The 17,119-nt window shown below is 45.6% G+C and overlaps 1 protein-coding gene across 2 annotated transcripts in view; it reads left to right on the top strand.

Moving 5' to 3' along the window:
• Positions 1 to 17,119, top strand: part of LOC135400171 (uncharacterized) — a 66,955-nt gene that overhangs the window by 25,328 nt on the left and 24,508 nt on the right. The window contains exons 5-14 of one of the 2 annotated variants that reach the window (XM_064631908.1): positions 815 to 865; positions 3,065 to 3,097; positions 6,083 to 6,124; positions 7,259 to 7,300; positions 8,569 to 8,610; positions 9,935 to 9,976; positions 10,488 to 10,529; positions 10,703 to 10,735; positions 11,476 to 11,520; positions 15,458 to 15,487. In XM_064631908.1, the coding sequence (XP_064487978.1) occupies positions 815 to 865; positions 3,065 to 3,097; positions 6,083 to 6,124; positions 7,259 to 7,300; positions 8,569 to 8,610; positions 9,935 to 9,976; positions 10,488 to 10,529; positions 10,703 to 10,735; positions 11,476 to 11,520; positions 15,458 to 15,487 (402 nt within the window). The remainder of the gene's footprint in view (positions 1 to 814; positions 866 to 3,064; positions 3,098 to 6,082; positions 6,125 to 7,258; positions 7,301 to 8,568; positions 8,611 to 9,934; positions 9,977 to 10,487; positions 10,530 to 10,702; positions 10,736 to 11,475; positions 11,521 to 15,457; positions 15,488 to 17,119) is intronic. The other variant, XM_064631910.1, reaches the window with a different exon arrangement.

Here is a 17,119-nt window from a genome sequence, read left to right as displayed (position 1 = left end):
CATTTTTATTTCATTTCAATTGACGGAAAGTTAATTTCTTGAATTGAACTCCGAAATTTCCCAAGGCAACCTAACGTTTTCTTTGCGGAAATGGGTTCCCCGTGGTCATTTTATAGCACATAATCCCACTCGTAATGCAATGGCAATTGCCGAAATAAATTCGCCGAAAATCCCTGGAAATGAGCCCTCGGCTCCGCCTCTTTTTTGACGGGTCGTAGTTTGAGCGCAAAGCTGCAAAGAAAGCAGGTTACATTGACACGCCACACGAGGGGGGAAAGGTTTACAAGCCTTATCCACGGAACAAACACGCGCGGTGAGTGCGGGAATCAGAGCTATCTTATCAAAAATGAGGTCGCACGACGGCTAGTAACCCTTTCTCCCCTCGTGTGGCGTGTCAATGTAACCTTCTTTCTTCGCAGCTTTGCGCTCACACTACGAGCCGTCAAAAAAGAGGCGGAGCCAAGGGCTCATTTCCACGGATTTTCGGCGAATTTATTTCGGCAATTGCCATTGCATTACGAGTGGGATTATGTGCTATTCTGAGAAAGATGACCATGGGGAACCCATTTCCGCAAAGAAAACGTTAGGTTGCCTTGGGAAATTTCGGAGTTCAATTCAAGAACTTAACTTTCCGTCAATTGAAATGAAATAAAAATGTTACCAATATGTGGCTAAAGTTATTGGCAGAAAAAAATCCCTTGACCGCATATCTCTCCGGGGCCTACGTTTTTTACTATGAATTTCTATCATGGTTGGTGGACCACCCTGTATAATATTGTCATTAGCCTGGTTAACATTGTGAATTTACTTTCAGAACGCTAACCAGTCCCGTGGGCCCATGAAGGATCTGCAACTGTTTTTGGAGGTAAATCATACTGCAGAATTTGTGACACCCTCATACTAAAATGGGTGCTCTACGTTGATCATCACGTTTGCACTACCAGCTCACCAACAATCACATTTTATCAGATCAGTATGATAAAATGAAACGTAAGATATGCTTTGTAACGTTGTAATACAGGGTGCTGCACGAGAGAAAGCTACTGAATTCCTAAAAGTGTGTTTTACTTCAGAAAATTATGGAACCACTTAAAATACATTCACACGGACTTTGGCCACACATTGAGGCCGTTTGCGTTCATGATACGTATTAATTAAGCTAAGTTGCATAATTAATCTCGAGAAACTGCCAACCAAAGGCAGCATTTTCCTTCTTGAATTCGGAAGCCCATAGCCGTAACACACTATTCCAATCAAAAACACGTGTTTTTTTTTTTTTTTTTTTTCAATATCTCTACAAGTATTTCACATTCAGTCGCTAAGCGAAGCATGCCCAGTGAAATTTCCGTTTTCGAAACTCTTGGCTCAGCCGACAGGAAGTGGAAATGAGCGACACAGTTTTACTCCGATCGAGGACCTTGTCGTGCGGTCCGTCGTTATCAGTGAATGGCGGATGACGACAGTCATGTTGGTAAAGGCGAAAGATGTTATTGTTGCGTAGCTTGGTTCCTTCTTGCACACGGGGGGTGGGGGGTGGAGGGTATTTGACGTCAACAGTGTCGCACATGTAAATATCAACGATAAGAAAGTGCGTCGAAACTTTCCAGACGGTAGAGGCAGGCTGTATATCGTAGTACATTTACAATTGGCACTTTCATTTTGGCACTGCTGTGCAGAAAGCGTACCGATGAGCAACGTGGTATATTTAAGAAGACAAGAAAGAAGTTCATACTTTATCCGATAGGCTTCCTGCTGACGCAATGAATATCTATATATTTAGAGAGCAGAACACAATTAAAAGCCAGCCGGCTGTCCTGTACTCGATCGTCACATACCATACCAGGGGATGCTGAAATGTTCTCGGTCCGTCAAGGAAGTGTCATAATTCTATATTACAGTTCGGTATATTAACCTGTTTAGTGCCCTTGGCACGTCGTTCTTGAAGCTCCATAAAGCTTCGAAAAAAAGACCTTGCTCTCGGTCGGGCAAGATCCGGGGAGTACAGCGGATGTGCGGTGCGTTAAAACAGCATGTCCTTCAGAACCTAAACGGACCATTTGCATGTACGTGTCGCCCCTGGCGCCAGAATTCAAATGAACTTCGTATTTCAACTCAAAATGAGCGTGGGGGGCTTTTCGGACTGGCACGTTGCACTCTTAAAAATGAACTTCACCACATAGCGCGTTCCTAGCGAACCATCATCTGGAATGATATCGTTATCTGCCCTGACTTGAGTTAAAACCTGGAAAAAATACTGGAACTCCCTTGGCGTGGAATACTCGTTGTCCTTCTGGCTTTCCTTGTGGAGTTACGAATATCTAAACGATAAACGACCGCTCCCGTCGGGTTGGTTGGTGGCGTGTCAATACTGAGTGGTGCACCTGCCCGCGCCACGCTTGCCCGTTTACCGCGCTGTCCGCTCCGATCAGTTCATCCCCTCTAACCGGACCAATCAGCAACGCCTTTCTCCGGTGCGTTCTGTATGAAGTAGGGTCCACAAATACGGTGCCGAGTGCAGGAACACTCTTATAGGAGAACTTCACCACATAGCGCGGTGTAGGCGAACCATTGCGCAAAAATATACAGCTATCACTCCTGATTAGTGGAAAGCACGGGGAATGCGCAGTTTTCCTCAGACGTTCCCTGAGAAGTTGGCCCAAGACGCAGGCCCCCTTCCGTGACTTTGCCCGAGTGAGCGTGGCCGGCTACGACAAGGACCACCACCCTTTGACAATTAGGATAACCGCATCAGTGTCACAAAAAGGCGTACGCCTTCCAATCAGGGGGCACTGTCACTGGGGATGGTGGTTGGCAAAGAGCGCGCTGTGCGGTGAAGTTCTGATTAAAAAATGCAGGATCTTGGTTGAAGCGCCATTGCTTTTCTGGTGCATTCCCTGGTCGGTATGCGTGCCTGATTTTGTTGCTCCGTAGCGGACTCAGGTACTCGCTTGCGATTGACCAGTGGAATTTGCGATCATTCTGGCCTTCAAGGTTTTTGTTCTACATCGTGCATTAATAAATAAGTAGATGGCTTAGATGCAGCTTGCGTTCCCGCCACACACAGGTGACCCTGCAGGATGTCATCAACGAACCCAAGGTATGTGAAATATATCCTATTAGTGTAACGTTGTTGGTGCTACCATTCGATGCTTGGGGGAAAGAGTGTCGCTACACGCCTAGGACTTAGATTAAGAAAAAAAAGTTCGAAAGGAATAAATTTAATAAATGGATGACTTTTTTTGTATGAAGTCGAGCACGTAAAAGCAAGAAACTATTATTACAAAGCATGGTGCCAACAATTTGGAGACGAAACGGTGTAGCCTGCTATAATCCTGTAGCGCAATGTTTCCACGAAAGCTTATTCCCTTCGTTGTCGTGGCGCATATAGCGACATTGCTAATCAGAGAGAATGTTGTCAAGTTTCGGTAAAATTTAACACTGTTGTGCCGCGCTAGTGTATGTGTGAAATTAGGCTCTACACAAGAAACTATTTTATTCTGAGAATACGTACCTTGAAAGTGGTATACAGTGTTGGCACCATCATACATACAAAACATTCCACGCACACTGTCAAGAAGCGTTTTACACAGGCACACAAGCTTCAATGTCAGAAGACATCGGACAACGGACAGCCATTATGACTCGCTGCTGTCCGCTCACGTTCTTCTGATGACCTACGATTAATCACGGGACATTTATTATCCAGTAGATTTTTTTTCACAGCTGCTCATGCGCATGCACTGTGGCGCGGATGACCTTGGGCTTGCGCTGGACCAAGTCATCTCCGTGTTCAATAGATAGTTCTGAATGGGAACGACGGGATTGGGGATCAGTGGGAACACCGCAAGCATATGTCGACCTTACTCCAAGACCGGTTTGGTCCTTTATGCTATACCCACGTGTGATTGTTTTGGCGCACGCGGAGGTTGGTTCTGTTTCACAAGTTTCTGAGGCACAGGAGAGAAAGGGTCTGAAATGGACTGTTCAAGCACAAATGAGCAATCTTTGCACTCTTAAACACAAAGCTTCACCACGTACAGGCTGAAGGCCAGCCATTGTACGGAGTGATATCTTTATCACGCTGGATTTGTGGAAAGCGTGGGGCCTACGCATTTTTGTAACAATTAATATTTTCGCATAGGGGTCACAAAAAGGCGCACGCCTCCCTTTTCAAACAAATCAGGGAAGAAAACGATGTCACCCCTGATGATGGTCTGCCAGGAGCGTGGTATGTGGTGAAGTTCATTGTTAAAAGTGTAGATGAGTAAAGTCATCACGGGAACAATATGTTGGTTTAACCAGATTTGCGCTTCACACAGCGATGTCGGCAAAGTCGAGATTGAAATTAGGAGAGGCAACACGAACTAGACAGTTCGTTATTCTAGACAGACAGCAAACTTAAGGTCATAAACGGAACAGCCGTAACTTCACCGGTATAGCCAGCTGCACCGGTATAGCCCAGCCATCATCTCGTATGAGATGTCATTACTCTTGTACACGCTTATCAGACAGGGCGCAAACTGGAGCGGCTGCTCGAGAGGAAATACAGCACAACAGTCCTGGTATGAATATAACTAAAGCCTCATCAGCACCTCGGGAAAGCCCAGAGACGACCAACAAGCACACGATAAGCTTACCCCTTACCCCCTACATATTTCATGGGCGACCACCAGGCGAGCACCGATGCACGCCTGTTTATAACACTAGAAAACCAAGTTTCAGAGTACCGCCGATCGCTTCGCTTGACTTGACTTCACCTCACGTAACGAGGCAACGCCACCATTTCCCTTCCACTCCAATATGTCCCGCTGCGTTAACGCTGTGCGACAAATTCAATTTTATGTAGACTCGCGGAAGACTACTTGTGCCAGACAGTCCTAGACGGTACAGAAACTACTGTGCGTACAGATATACGGACCTGGAAAATGACAAAGCGAAAAAGTTTTCCTAGGTAGCGATAATATAATCTCATTTATACAATAATTTGATTTAAAAACACAGATGCAGTGTTTTAATTAACAGTGCCAGTGAGCAACAGCAGCATAACAGGTACAAGAGATATCCAAATGAAGGGATAAAGGGATGGAATTGGAAGGGATATGGTGCATTACGGTCACGTGGGTGGATTCGGCCAATATCCATCGCGGCGGCAAGGGAAAAGGCTGGCGGTACTCTGAAACTTGTTTTTCTAGTGCTCTACACCTGTTGCAACATACGTTCCAACAACCTTCGGGTGATATCGATGGCGATGACCGCTCCGCAGCGATGCGTGGCACCGAGCTTGCTGTCGCATGCGCAAGAAACAGACGGAACTTTCAATGATATAGGATATTGAAGCATTAATAAAACAATAAACCACCTTTTCGAAGCAATCTAAAATCTACTTCGGGATATACACAGTCCGTCACGTAATTTTCTAGAATTTTCATTAATTAGCGATTTATTTTATTTTCCAAGGGTGTTTGAATATATCTATTCCTGTTACAGTCTGCTCAAAGGTATCAGTGTGATTACCAGAGGTTTATCAGTAATTACTGTAGCAATTAATAAACGTTCATAATTAATCTTCATAGTTAGTGGTGAAAATAGCAATTGCAATGTTGCAAGTGCTATTTGCAATGTTGTAGAGCCCAACCCCGAGGAGCCGAGTCCGCTGTGGAACTGAAACTCCAGCGTTTTTCTATGTTCCAGTACAAATATAGAAGCTGCACAATTTTCGAGCGGTGCGCGAGTTTTGCGACCGAATTTTCCTATCCCCCTCTCCCTGTCACTCTCTGTCGACAGACCGGTTGTGTACCTCATCGATCCCGCTGCTGTCGAGGGGTACACAAGAGGTACGCAACGGGTGTCGGAATTAGGGTGTATACCAAACCCTTCCCGAACAACGTCCACCATTTCTTACACTATATCAATCCTATGCTCATTAATGCGGCGAAGGGATATTGGCACCTAACACAGAATTAGCTACCCGCCTGCAGATACCGGCGTTGAGATAGAAATAGCTAGGGGTGGGGTATTTCCAGATGACAGAGATACTCTACCGACTGCTGCAGGGAACATCATCATTTTATTTCTCGCCTAGGTTAACGCATGCGAGGGAACATCCCTCTTCAAGCATGTTGTGGTGAGTCCTTCTGCCCTCTTTTCAAGAAAACGGAGAGCTCTACTCAAATGGAACCAACTGTACTCGCTTGGCCAGTTGTGTGGTCTATCCAATTTTTTTTTCATCGCCCCTTGTCAACTAATTAGCGGTAATTAATTTTCTAACTTTTTAATTATCGGTTTAAGCTCTGAGATGTCAGTGAGGAAGTTGTAGTATGAGTAGTTGTAGTATATCGTTGTAGTATATATAGTATATAGTATTGTATCGAAAAAGACTCAACTGAAGTGGTTCGAGGTTGCTATAGCTTGTGGTTTCGTTTTTTCCCGTGTTTAAAAATTGGTTTCTGATGCCGCGCGCACCACAGAGCGCTCCCCATAATTCGGCGCCCGCGGCCGACAATTCCAGTGCACTCTGATAGATGTGCCGTGAAACAGGTGGAATATCTTCCTCTTGTGTGACGTGGCCCAATGATGGTCTCCAAGCGCTAATCTCAAGGACAATGTACGCCGGAGAGCGCTGGAATCGTCGCGCGATTGTGTGCAGCGATCTGCGATCCGCCCAGCATCTGAAACCAACTTTTAAAACCGAAAAAAAAAAAAAAAAAACGAAACCACAAACATTAGCGACCTCGAACCACTTCAGTTGTGTCTTTTTCGACATGTACTACACTTCCTCATTGACATCTAAGATCTAAAACCGATCATTAAAAAGTTAGAAAATTAATTCCGCTAATTAATTGACAAGGGGCGATGAAAAACATAATTTTTGATAGACCACACAACTGCCAAGCACGTATAGTTGGTTCCATTCGTGTAGAGCATCCGTTTTTTCTTTAGCCCCTGGCCCATTTTCGGCCTGTATATGCGTTGCGGGCTCCCATAGAGATATATGTAACCGAAACAGGAAAGCGAGCGGTGATGTCACTGGAGTGGCCGCGAATCTCGGCTTCACTTCTCGGAGCAGTAGGGCTCCTCCTCTCTTTCCTTCGTGCAGGCCCACGACGGAGCTGGTCGTGGGTTTTGAATCTAAAATACCAATTCGGCGGTATGATGCCAATCGCAATTTGACTTAACGTCGGCAATGGAGTGCTTGTACGCTTTTCTGTGGGTTCATTGTTTCATGCTACCTTTACCTTTTAACTATTACCCTCTACAGATCGAACCCCAGAAATACCCGGCGGAAGATGACTCCGAAGCGGTAATTATTGCTCAGATTTACAATGGCTTACATCTAGATGCTGGTTCATGTTCTCAAGGTCGCAGAATCTAGCGTGTCCCATACATGTGTGTATTGCTCGCTAACATGTTCGAGGGCGCTGCGTGTCTCAGGATACAACTCGATCCGAATAGCACCAACAGAGAACAGGAAGGACGAACCTAAACATTTCAACACGTCCCACTAATGATGACAGGGGAGATGTAATTCTATCCCCAATTCAAACCCTTAATGAACATTTTTTTTTTATTGGCCAGAGGAACACATCTTTTTCACGCTGTTCTAAAGGCTGATTCACACACGAGTTTGAAAATGCGGTGCCGCCTCTGCATTATGGGTTAGGGCCAGATGCGGCAGAATGATTGTGGTAGCATTCTATCCTACATAACGGAAAGTTACAACGTTCTTAATGCCAACTGGCACCACCTGCGCCAATAATAATTTTTTTTCCGCCTGCGATAGAATATGTAAATAATTTGTTCGGCAACTGCCGGGGTTTTAGGAATCACTTGCTCTCCTTTGCTTGGCCCTCCAACGAAGGAGAACAATCTACGACACTCGCCTTCCATGATGATGTTTTCTATATCACTTTATCCCAAAGTGCATAAAACTTTCCTCAATGTTCGATACGATTTTGATAATCATTTCGCTGCCATTGGAATTGCTGTACCACGAAAAAGTGCGAGGACAAGTGACAGCCACTTGCTACGTTTTTCTTTCGCTCCTTTTTCTTTTTTTTTCCTTTTTAGTTTGAACTGCGCTACTTAAGAGAAGGATGGGATAGAGAGAATAACGTGAAAGACTGCGCAAGCTTCCACTACTTATGAACGAAGGCCAGTGTCTTTCGGCTCTTCGCCGCAAATGTACATACATCACCACCGTGCATCTTTCGTGTGTTATTCTTACATGCCCAGTCCTTCTCGTACTTGGCGCATTTCAAACTAAACAGATTGCACCAACGAGCATAAGAACAGCTTTGTTGACAGTCATCCGACCCTGCACTTGTCATATGGAGTGCACGCGCGTGCTCGCGTAACGGCATGCTTTCTTCAGTACGGATTTGAATAGATTAACCAATAATGTAATCTTAATTCGTTCACATGATACAGGAGAAGAGCAGACGATGTTTCTCTACGGTTAAGTCCAATGTGTTGTTCACTGTCGAACTTTTGGTACGGGACAGAAAGAAAGACAAATACTCCATCTTCATTGTTGCCACTTAAGCGGAAATAAAACTGGTTCTTTTACAGGCTTTGTTCGAGTACGTTGCAGCCCTCGCAGAACTAACAAAGGTAACTTAGGTGGTGATGTGAACAGCTTACCCTTGTCTTCACCAGTCACGGGGCTAACTTACAGCATCTGCAGTAAATACTGCAGGACATTGCAGCAATGCTCACTTACTTACTGCACGTGCTGGCCGTAAGCGGGAGTGAGGGACAAAAAGATATATAATGGTTTCATAGGCTTCTTTTTTTTGCAAAATGATATTTTCCTTGTTCGTTCTCTCACTGTCGCGTGCATTTGACACATCAACTTTCGCTCATGGGGAGATAAAGGAAGTGTTGACCTCTATACACTGTACAAGATATGTACCGTATTATCACGCGTATTAGCCGCGGCTTATGCGTGATTTTTTTTCCGCGGACGCTCTGTGGCTTATCCCTGGGTGCGACTTATCCGATGGCTATTTTTCGCCGGTATTTTCCCCATACCCCGGATTAAACGAAAGGGCCGGCAGTGCCTCATGTTTTTAGGAGCAGGACCGCCCTGCCAGTGCACGAACAATACCGAACAGGGGCGGGTCCACATTCGAGTGGACTGACCTTCCGAATACATTCCCCCACGCATCTTTAACAAAAGGGGTGACAGTGGTTAATGTCTCCTGGAACACCACTAACTCGTCAATCCACGAAAAACACACAACAAGGGCACAATCCGATCTTAGTAGAACACTAGAACTGACCTCCTTTGTTATACATTATGCCGACACCGGAATGTGGACCACAGGCTTTATGGCCTTCCCTACGGTCTCCTTTGTCGGCAGACCCACTGGAAGGGTTCAATACACCTGACATCGGGATGAAACGTGGTCAGCTAAGCGTCAGTTCTCATTTGACCAGAGCACCAGCATTCGTGGACACGGGCACGGCAGTTAAGAGGTGAGGCATGGCTCCAACGCGGAGGCACACATACGACAGCGGCTTCAAACTAAAAGTCGTCGACGTCGCGGACCAGTACGGGAATAGGGTAGCTGGCAGGGAGTACGGCGTCGACGAGCGTTGAGCGTCTCTATTGATTTTGTTTGTGCATCACTGGTTTAGCGCACAAAGCAGTCGCGTCGTATTACCCGCGGCTTATCTGCAAAAACATTTTCAAAATGTATCTAAAAACGAGTCCTGCGGCTTATCTGCGGTGCGGCCAATACGCGTGAAAATACGGTAGCCTTAATCACTCACACCTTTCCCGCTCGACATCGAAGTTATAGAGGCGAGAATCGGTTGTGCAAGTCTACATCCTCTCAGCATAGCTCAGTCGTAATTCCGTTGCTTGTAATTGAATTTCAATGATCACACTGTGCAATAATGCAATTCAGAGAATGAATCGTTCTATTTGCAGTTCGTCAACGCAGAGGCTGTGAAGGTGGAGACAAACGCCTTGGTACGCATATATTTTCCGAGACACTTTCAACTACTTGGAGACTCAAAAATATACATGCAGCGTTGTCGTCGACTAATCGCGGTTACTCCACGGCCACATATTTGCGTGCATTACGGTATTGATTTCAACGTGTTAATGCTAACATTCCCGCGACCCGTTTCTTTATTTAACTGGGATATACATTTTGAAAGGTGCCAGATGTATGCCAAAGAATAATGAGATATACTTTCTGCAAACCTTCACCATAATCGGTAGTGTGCAGTAGGTTCCGTTCATTAACATTAACGAAGTGAAAAAGGCGAGCTTATTTTCCAATCTTGGGATCTCGCGTTGTGAACGGGAATGGTTCATTCTTTCTGCACCAATGTCTGGCGAGCCTTAAAATGATGAACTCGAGAATTTTCGTTTCACTGACGGTGAACGGCCGTTGTAATACCAATGCGATAAGCAATGTCCAGTTTCGGTAATTACACACGGCAGAGTATGACTGGGTTTGCGACTTTATTTGCAGGTTATATCTCTTTGGACTGGGCACGTGTCTCAGGTTCGCAAGGTAATGAAGCAACCTCGGAGCGGTTTCGTGAAGGATGAGTCAATGAATATTTCTAGTTATTTAGCCATTTAAAAACATCTCGTAATAATATAAGTTGGTGAGGTCGTTGAAATTTTCTCTTTTATTTATGCCATGACTCACCCCATTGTTGCACGCGTTTTGATCCTGTATAGGCAGCGGCTGCAATCGGAGAGGAAGTGACCTCGGTAAGGGACACACATGAGGCGTTTTGCGTGCTATTCAAAGAATAGCAATTTTTTTTCGGTAGCTTTGGAGTAATCGCAGTCAGAAAATTATGTCCCACGGATGTCCATCGGATATACTTTGACGGAGGTAGGGATATCCGTAGAATAATGATATTGCTCCAGCAGATACACTACGGAGATCCACTAGGCCGGGCTTCGAACTTCCTACGAACGTCCACCTTGCGGACATAACCAGGAGATACCGACGTAAGCAGGAGCTGTTTGGGATGCAGCCTGTATCTTGCGAGTGTTACTTTATCTCTTTTTAGATGTCAGCATATGCTTTGTAGTGGAATCTAAAGCGTCTTTGCGCCATTTTTTTAAAAATATCTGCCACCATCGCCGGTCGTTTTATTTTCTGTTGCTCCTCTTTGTTTCCCATGAGGGGCAATTGGGTGTTTGAAAAAAGCAAACAAAAAGAAAAAGAACAGTGCAATACATGGTCCATACAGCATCCCATCACGGAGCTGATTCTGACAGTCCGTGAAACAGACGCAACAAGACTTCTGCTATGTCTCCGCAGACCTACGGCTACGGGTGTCCCTCCATAAATATCCCAGGGGAGTCCCACGGACGTATTCCGATATGAACATTGGGATCTATTTCGGACGTCCGTGTGAGATGGTTTTCTGTCTGGGTCTTTGCCCTATTTTTCCCTGCCCTCTTTCTCTTATTTATAATGCCTCGACTTTCTCAACCAGGCTCTTCTAACAATGTCTGGACAATCCGGAATTCCAATTCTAGAGGTAAGCTGCGCGTTCCACTTTGAGCTATATTAAAGAGTTTTAGCAAACTGTTCTCCAACGGAAGAAATGCTAATGCAAAGGCAGCTATACCTGATCGTATCCGACGTGCGTGAAGCAAGCACGTTTAGCAGACCGACCCCAAACTTACTGACGCTATGAACGGCGACTCTCCCGGCATCTAAAGGATGGAACGTTAAAATCCCTGCCACCTGGGGCCTCGCACGATACGCGTACAACTGGAGCTCACAGGATGGATATGGTTTTCAAACGGCAAAAAGGTTACGACTTCTCTTGATGTCATCCCTCGTGCTGAGAGGCGGCTTCTTTGTAGCAGCAGTCGACACGGTGTTGCAGGTGCGCCATCGCGTTTCAAGCGATAAATACAACATTTCAAAACAGTCCAAGCCGAAGGAGAGGCATGTTCGTCCCATAAGTACACTCCGTCACTGCATCATAAAAATGATAAAGCACTCGTTGTTATCCCAAGCAGCACAATGTACTGAAAGTCGAGTGCAATAGGGGTGGACGGGTAGGTGGAAGGCCTTGAACAGACTCGTGAAACTAAAGAACATTGATAAGACACATACCGTCCACCCCTATTGCACTCGACTTTCAGTACATTGTGCTGCTTGTGATGTTGCAGTGCCCGAGAGTACTTTTAAGTAATACAGGAGAACACAATGGTGATCCAAATCACAGGAGAGACGTACGCATTCTTTGCACGTTGTTTACCTGAGATGCCAAAAGCTGATTTGTCTTTCGTCTTTCCTTGTCATCGTCCTTTACACACTTTATAAGTGTGCTGTAAATTTATATAGACAGCATAACGAACCACAAATATCTTCCTCGCATAACAAACAGATCAGCTTTCAACCGGGTTTTCTAACACCTGAATGCATAATATTCACATAAAGCAACGAATAGCACATATCGACGTGAGTTGTAGTTTAAGTCGGGGTTATAAGCATTCAGCAAGAAAATGAAAACGCGATAAGGTGAGACGTTCAACAAATTTTCGTAATACATTCGACCCTTGTTTATCCCGCATTGACTGTTTCTAGCGAGATTTCCGGATAACGAGGAATCCGGATAGATGAAAGGCAGACACGTCAGCGGCTTTCAATCAAGCGTACGTTCGTTTGGAAAGTTGTCCGTGGTCCCTTTGCGCATAGAGTTATTTCATCTCCATTGAGCAGTTGCTGTTGACGCTAGGCCGATCATTGTGTCATCATGGATGCAGTGTAGAGAGGCCATTTCGCCGTTCATGGTCATCCGAGAAATATAATAAATAAATAAAATAATAAATTATTCTCTTCGAAAAGTTTAAGAATTGATCTCGCTGTCCTCGACGGATCGCCAGATGTAAAAAAACCGAGGCCCCCACTGTGATTGTCGGACTCCTGCTCCTTTAAAACTAGCGATAACGCTTGTTATGTGCGAGTCAAAGATTGGGGTCTGATAAAGCGACTGTAAAAAAATGGTAGACTAGTAGAAACTGTGTGCGTTTCTGAGAACGTGTAACTTGGACGGCATTTCCTTAGCAATCTAATTTCGAAGATTGCGCCATGCAAAAATTTCGAACTTGATGATGCGGTAACCCTGAGACGGCTCACGCGTCATCTATTGAGATCGTGAGAAACTAGGCTAGCCATCTGGCTGCATGCGAGGTTTTGCATGTGCGATATACCGAGCGTTCTCAAGTGTTCGCGATCGAAAGCGCGGTGTAAAAGAGTTCAAAACTAATTAGTACAAAAAGTATGAAGAACTGAGAGCTGATGACTTGTGTGTTCCAAATCCAAATCCAAGTTTTGCATGATGGTATCTCAAAACGTGACGATTCGTGTTTCACTTTACAGTGCTCTTAAGCAGAACCAAAAAAAGATAATCCATATCCTTGGTAGCCGCTCGGCTGTGATCATATGTACTAATCAGCGTCGGCATTCCCGATCTCCAAAAGGGTACTCTCGTTCATGACTATTCAGTTTCTGATTGGAAAACGCGGCTTTAAAATTGTTTCTTTCGGGCAGTGGAGTGAGATGCGAATAAGAAAACCGAAGTATTTCATTCGCCTACTCCTGAATATCCGCACACTCCATGAACCAGCATTTGTTCTCAAAGATTCCAGCTTGCAGCTCGCGTGCATAATGCAACGCATAATGACACCAGGCCCGCATAGTGGAAAACAGTGGAAATCGTCACGAAATAGTGACCTTATCGATGATGTGTCACGGAGTACACGTTATCGAGGGGAAAACAATTATTTAATCTTCACTCCGGTACCGCCCTGGACCAAATATGGGTCACAGATGATCTGCGACACACTTACTCACATCCCGCAGTGAAGGCGGTTTGTTTGGTGTTCTTTGCAGCAGTTCCAAGAAAATCCTCATGCGGGACAAGGCAAAGACTCCACATTCATCATCTTAAAAATAAAGTTGTTGTTTAGACACACACAAAAAAGACAGATGGACCTCGCGCGGATTTGCTGTTGTGTTGGGAGATCAGCCAGCGCCAAAGAAAACCAATGAGGCTACCAGCTCCCGTGGCTCAGTGGTTAGCGTGCTGGCCATGTCACGTCGAGACTGGGAGGTACCCGGGTTCGAATCCCGGTGCCGGCTGTGCTGTCTGGGGTTTTTCCTGGGTTTTCCTCAGACGGTTTCAGACATATGTCGGCACAGTTCCCTTAGAAGTCGGCCCAGGACGCACATTCCCCCAGGGCATGAGTCGTGACGTTGCCCACATACGTGAGGCCGACAACGGCAAGCCCTATCACCACCACCACCACCAATGAGGCTCGTGCACATGACGTCACGCGCAGCCTTTAAGCGCCTTTGAGCCACTTGACTCGGGAAAACATGTGGATGCGTCACATGCGTCCTACTGCGGGCCGAATGAGGTAACAGCATGTGTTTTTCCAATATCACGCATACCACAAAACTTACGACATGCCCTCCTACTGTAACTTCGGTGCGGCAATATGTTTTCCGGAGTCACATGACTAAACGTGACGTCACTGCACAAGCCTCATTCTGCCCGTCCGCGAGGGCTCCGATTGGCTGGAGGAAAACGCGTTTGCCGAGCCGCGCGCCAAAGTTGCAGCACGAAGCGGTTCTCCAAAAACGGTTGGAAGCGCTTCGCGTCTCCGCCTCAAGAAACGTTTGTGTGAATTCATTTTTAACGCACTAAGCAACGCTAGAAAGCACGGGGGCGCGCACTCGCCGTCAACAGATTATCCCTTACATTGTTGCCAGTCGCTCCCACATTCACATAAACGAACACACTCTTCGCGAGAGGAAATGTGCAAAGTAGGACTTTAGAGTTCACTCCGAGTTCACTCAACCAAAGTACCAGGGGCAAGAAAGCACGGTATGGCCTTTCGCGATGAAACAACCCAGGCACAATGATTACAACAATGTAGTCTAATAATCAGGACCGGAGAGAGGGCCCTAGAGGGCCCACCCTATCCAAGGCCTGACGGTTGCCAGCACCAGGAGACATGAGGGGGGGGGGGGTACCGGGGCCAGACTCGTCCAGAGTCACCCCTGAGACCCGTAATTTCTCTCGCCGGCCTTGCTACTAATGATAAAATAGATGAAAAGCAAGCGAGCTGGTGGCTTCGTGATGAAAATGTTCAAGACCGCTTCTAGCGGGTATCCTTTGTTGGAATGTCAATAACACAAAGTGTTATTTTGCATAGACTATCCCGTACAGCATTATGCGATCTCTCTTGTTGAACTTTTAATTTTCTGAGAAATAATTCTACGCTTTTTGACAAAATAATATATCACACAACTGGGCTCTCGGTAAGTAGGTAGACATAATTTGATTAATGGAACAGCGTTCCGGCGCCTTTGTTAACAAAGACACATTAATACGAAACATAACCTAAGCGTAACGTGTGACTCTCATTGTTTTCTTTTCTTGCGAACCTGCAAAGGGCAACGAACTTGGTGAATGGGCCAAATGGGTAAGCAAAAGCTTCTCATATTTCTGAAAAGCGTGCTCTTTAGAGGTATTACACATTCCTTGTTGTTTTCACGAAACCCTTCAGAATTTGTATGGTATGAGAAGACTGAACAATAAGCTGAGTGTTGAGGGAGTAAGTAAGCTGAGGGAGTGTTAGTAGACTGCTGATAACGTCACCGTTAACTTACAATGCCTACCAGAACAAAGCGTAGCTTACCCGGCTACCGGTAGCGGTCTACTACACTGGCATATTATTAAGGACACTGACAAACTCAGATTTGCGGACACGTGCGAAAAACAGGTCACGCGGTAAACTTGGACTTCCCTAACATTCTGGCAAACGAAGGACGTTGGGAAGTAAGGAAACATCTGGCATATAAAAAAGAATAAGGAACGCACAAACAAACATCCGCGTCCACTTCCTGATTGCTATATGCCCTGCTTGACAAATAGCGCGATTGAATGGCACGGTATTTCATTTCCGATTAAGAGACCCGTATGAGTTTCGAAAGCTATGATTTTAACTGTTTGAAGGTGGTAGTTGCCAGTGGAGTTTTAATATTTTAATTGAGCGTAAGTACCCCTGGCACCTGCTCCACCTTCGTCAACTCAAAACGTCATAGCTTTGCGCTGGCACGTGCTTAACGTCATATTTCTCTCGTAATCATGGGGAATATATCGCAGCTCAACCACAAGCTATTCCATAGCAGACGACACAATATTTCCTGCCGTACGCCGTTCCCGATATTCCGGCGCCGTGGGAATGCTCAACTTGGCACGCGTTGGCACCTCCTGCTCTTGAGCATTTTTTTTCTTATTTTTCTTCGACTAGGATATTTCGTGGAGATGTCGCTCGTGTGAATAGACGACTACTGTATCGGATTACTGCTGGGTAACTGCTGTACAAGGTGTATGCCTGAAACTGTTCATGCACCCCCCCCCCCCCACTTCCCACTCGTATGAAATACCTAATTTTCCAGACGAACTTCGTACGGGAACTCTACAAAATTTGACTCTGACCGTATTTTCACACGCGCGATGTTCATTACGGAAGATTGTAGTGGAAGAAAAAACAAAAATACTGCTCACGAAGCAGAGGATCCTCCCCGTATTATACTGAGCATTCACACGGTGACGAAGTATGAGAGGTGCACTTCGTACTCAGCTGATGACATCGCCACCGTCTTTTCCTCTCGTTCGTTATGGAATAGTATCTTGTGGCTGTGTAGCAGGACATTCCTCACGGTTGTGCACGCGTAGATACGACGTTGAGCGCTCACATGGGAGCAGATAACTATGACGTTTTTCGCATTCGCGGTACGGTGCAGTCGATTTCCTTCTGTGAACGGAAAGAAAAATGCTTTTTTAAAGCTCAGCACATGTGCTAGGTGATTGGCTGGTGTTGTGTTTGGCTGGTGAGGAAGTTAGAAAACGGGTTGGTTCACGAGTGAACCTCGGTGTCCATGAAGGGAAAATGCCACCATGTTGAAAGACTGTGCCATACTTTCCATTTGGCTAACATCATGTCCTAAACCATAAAGGGTATGAAGGACTAGCTCTCCAATCAGAAGCGTGGATTCTTAAGTGTTACTGATGAAGAAGACGTCGAAATGGCCGCCAAGCCCTAGTATGG

This window comes from Ornithodoros turicata, chromosome 7, assembly GCF_037126465.1.
Source record: "Ornithodoros turicata isolate Travis chromosome 7, ASM3712646v1, whole genome shotgun sequence".
Classification (NCBI taxonomy): domain Eukaryota; kingdom Metazoa; phylum Arthropoda; class Arachnida; order Ixodida; family Argasidae; genus Ornithodoros; species Ornithodoros turicata.
This window is presented reverse-complemented; position numbering and strand designations above follow the sequence as displayed.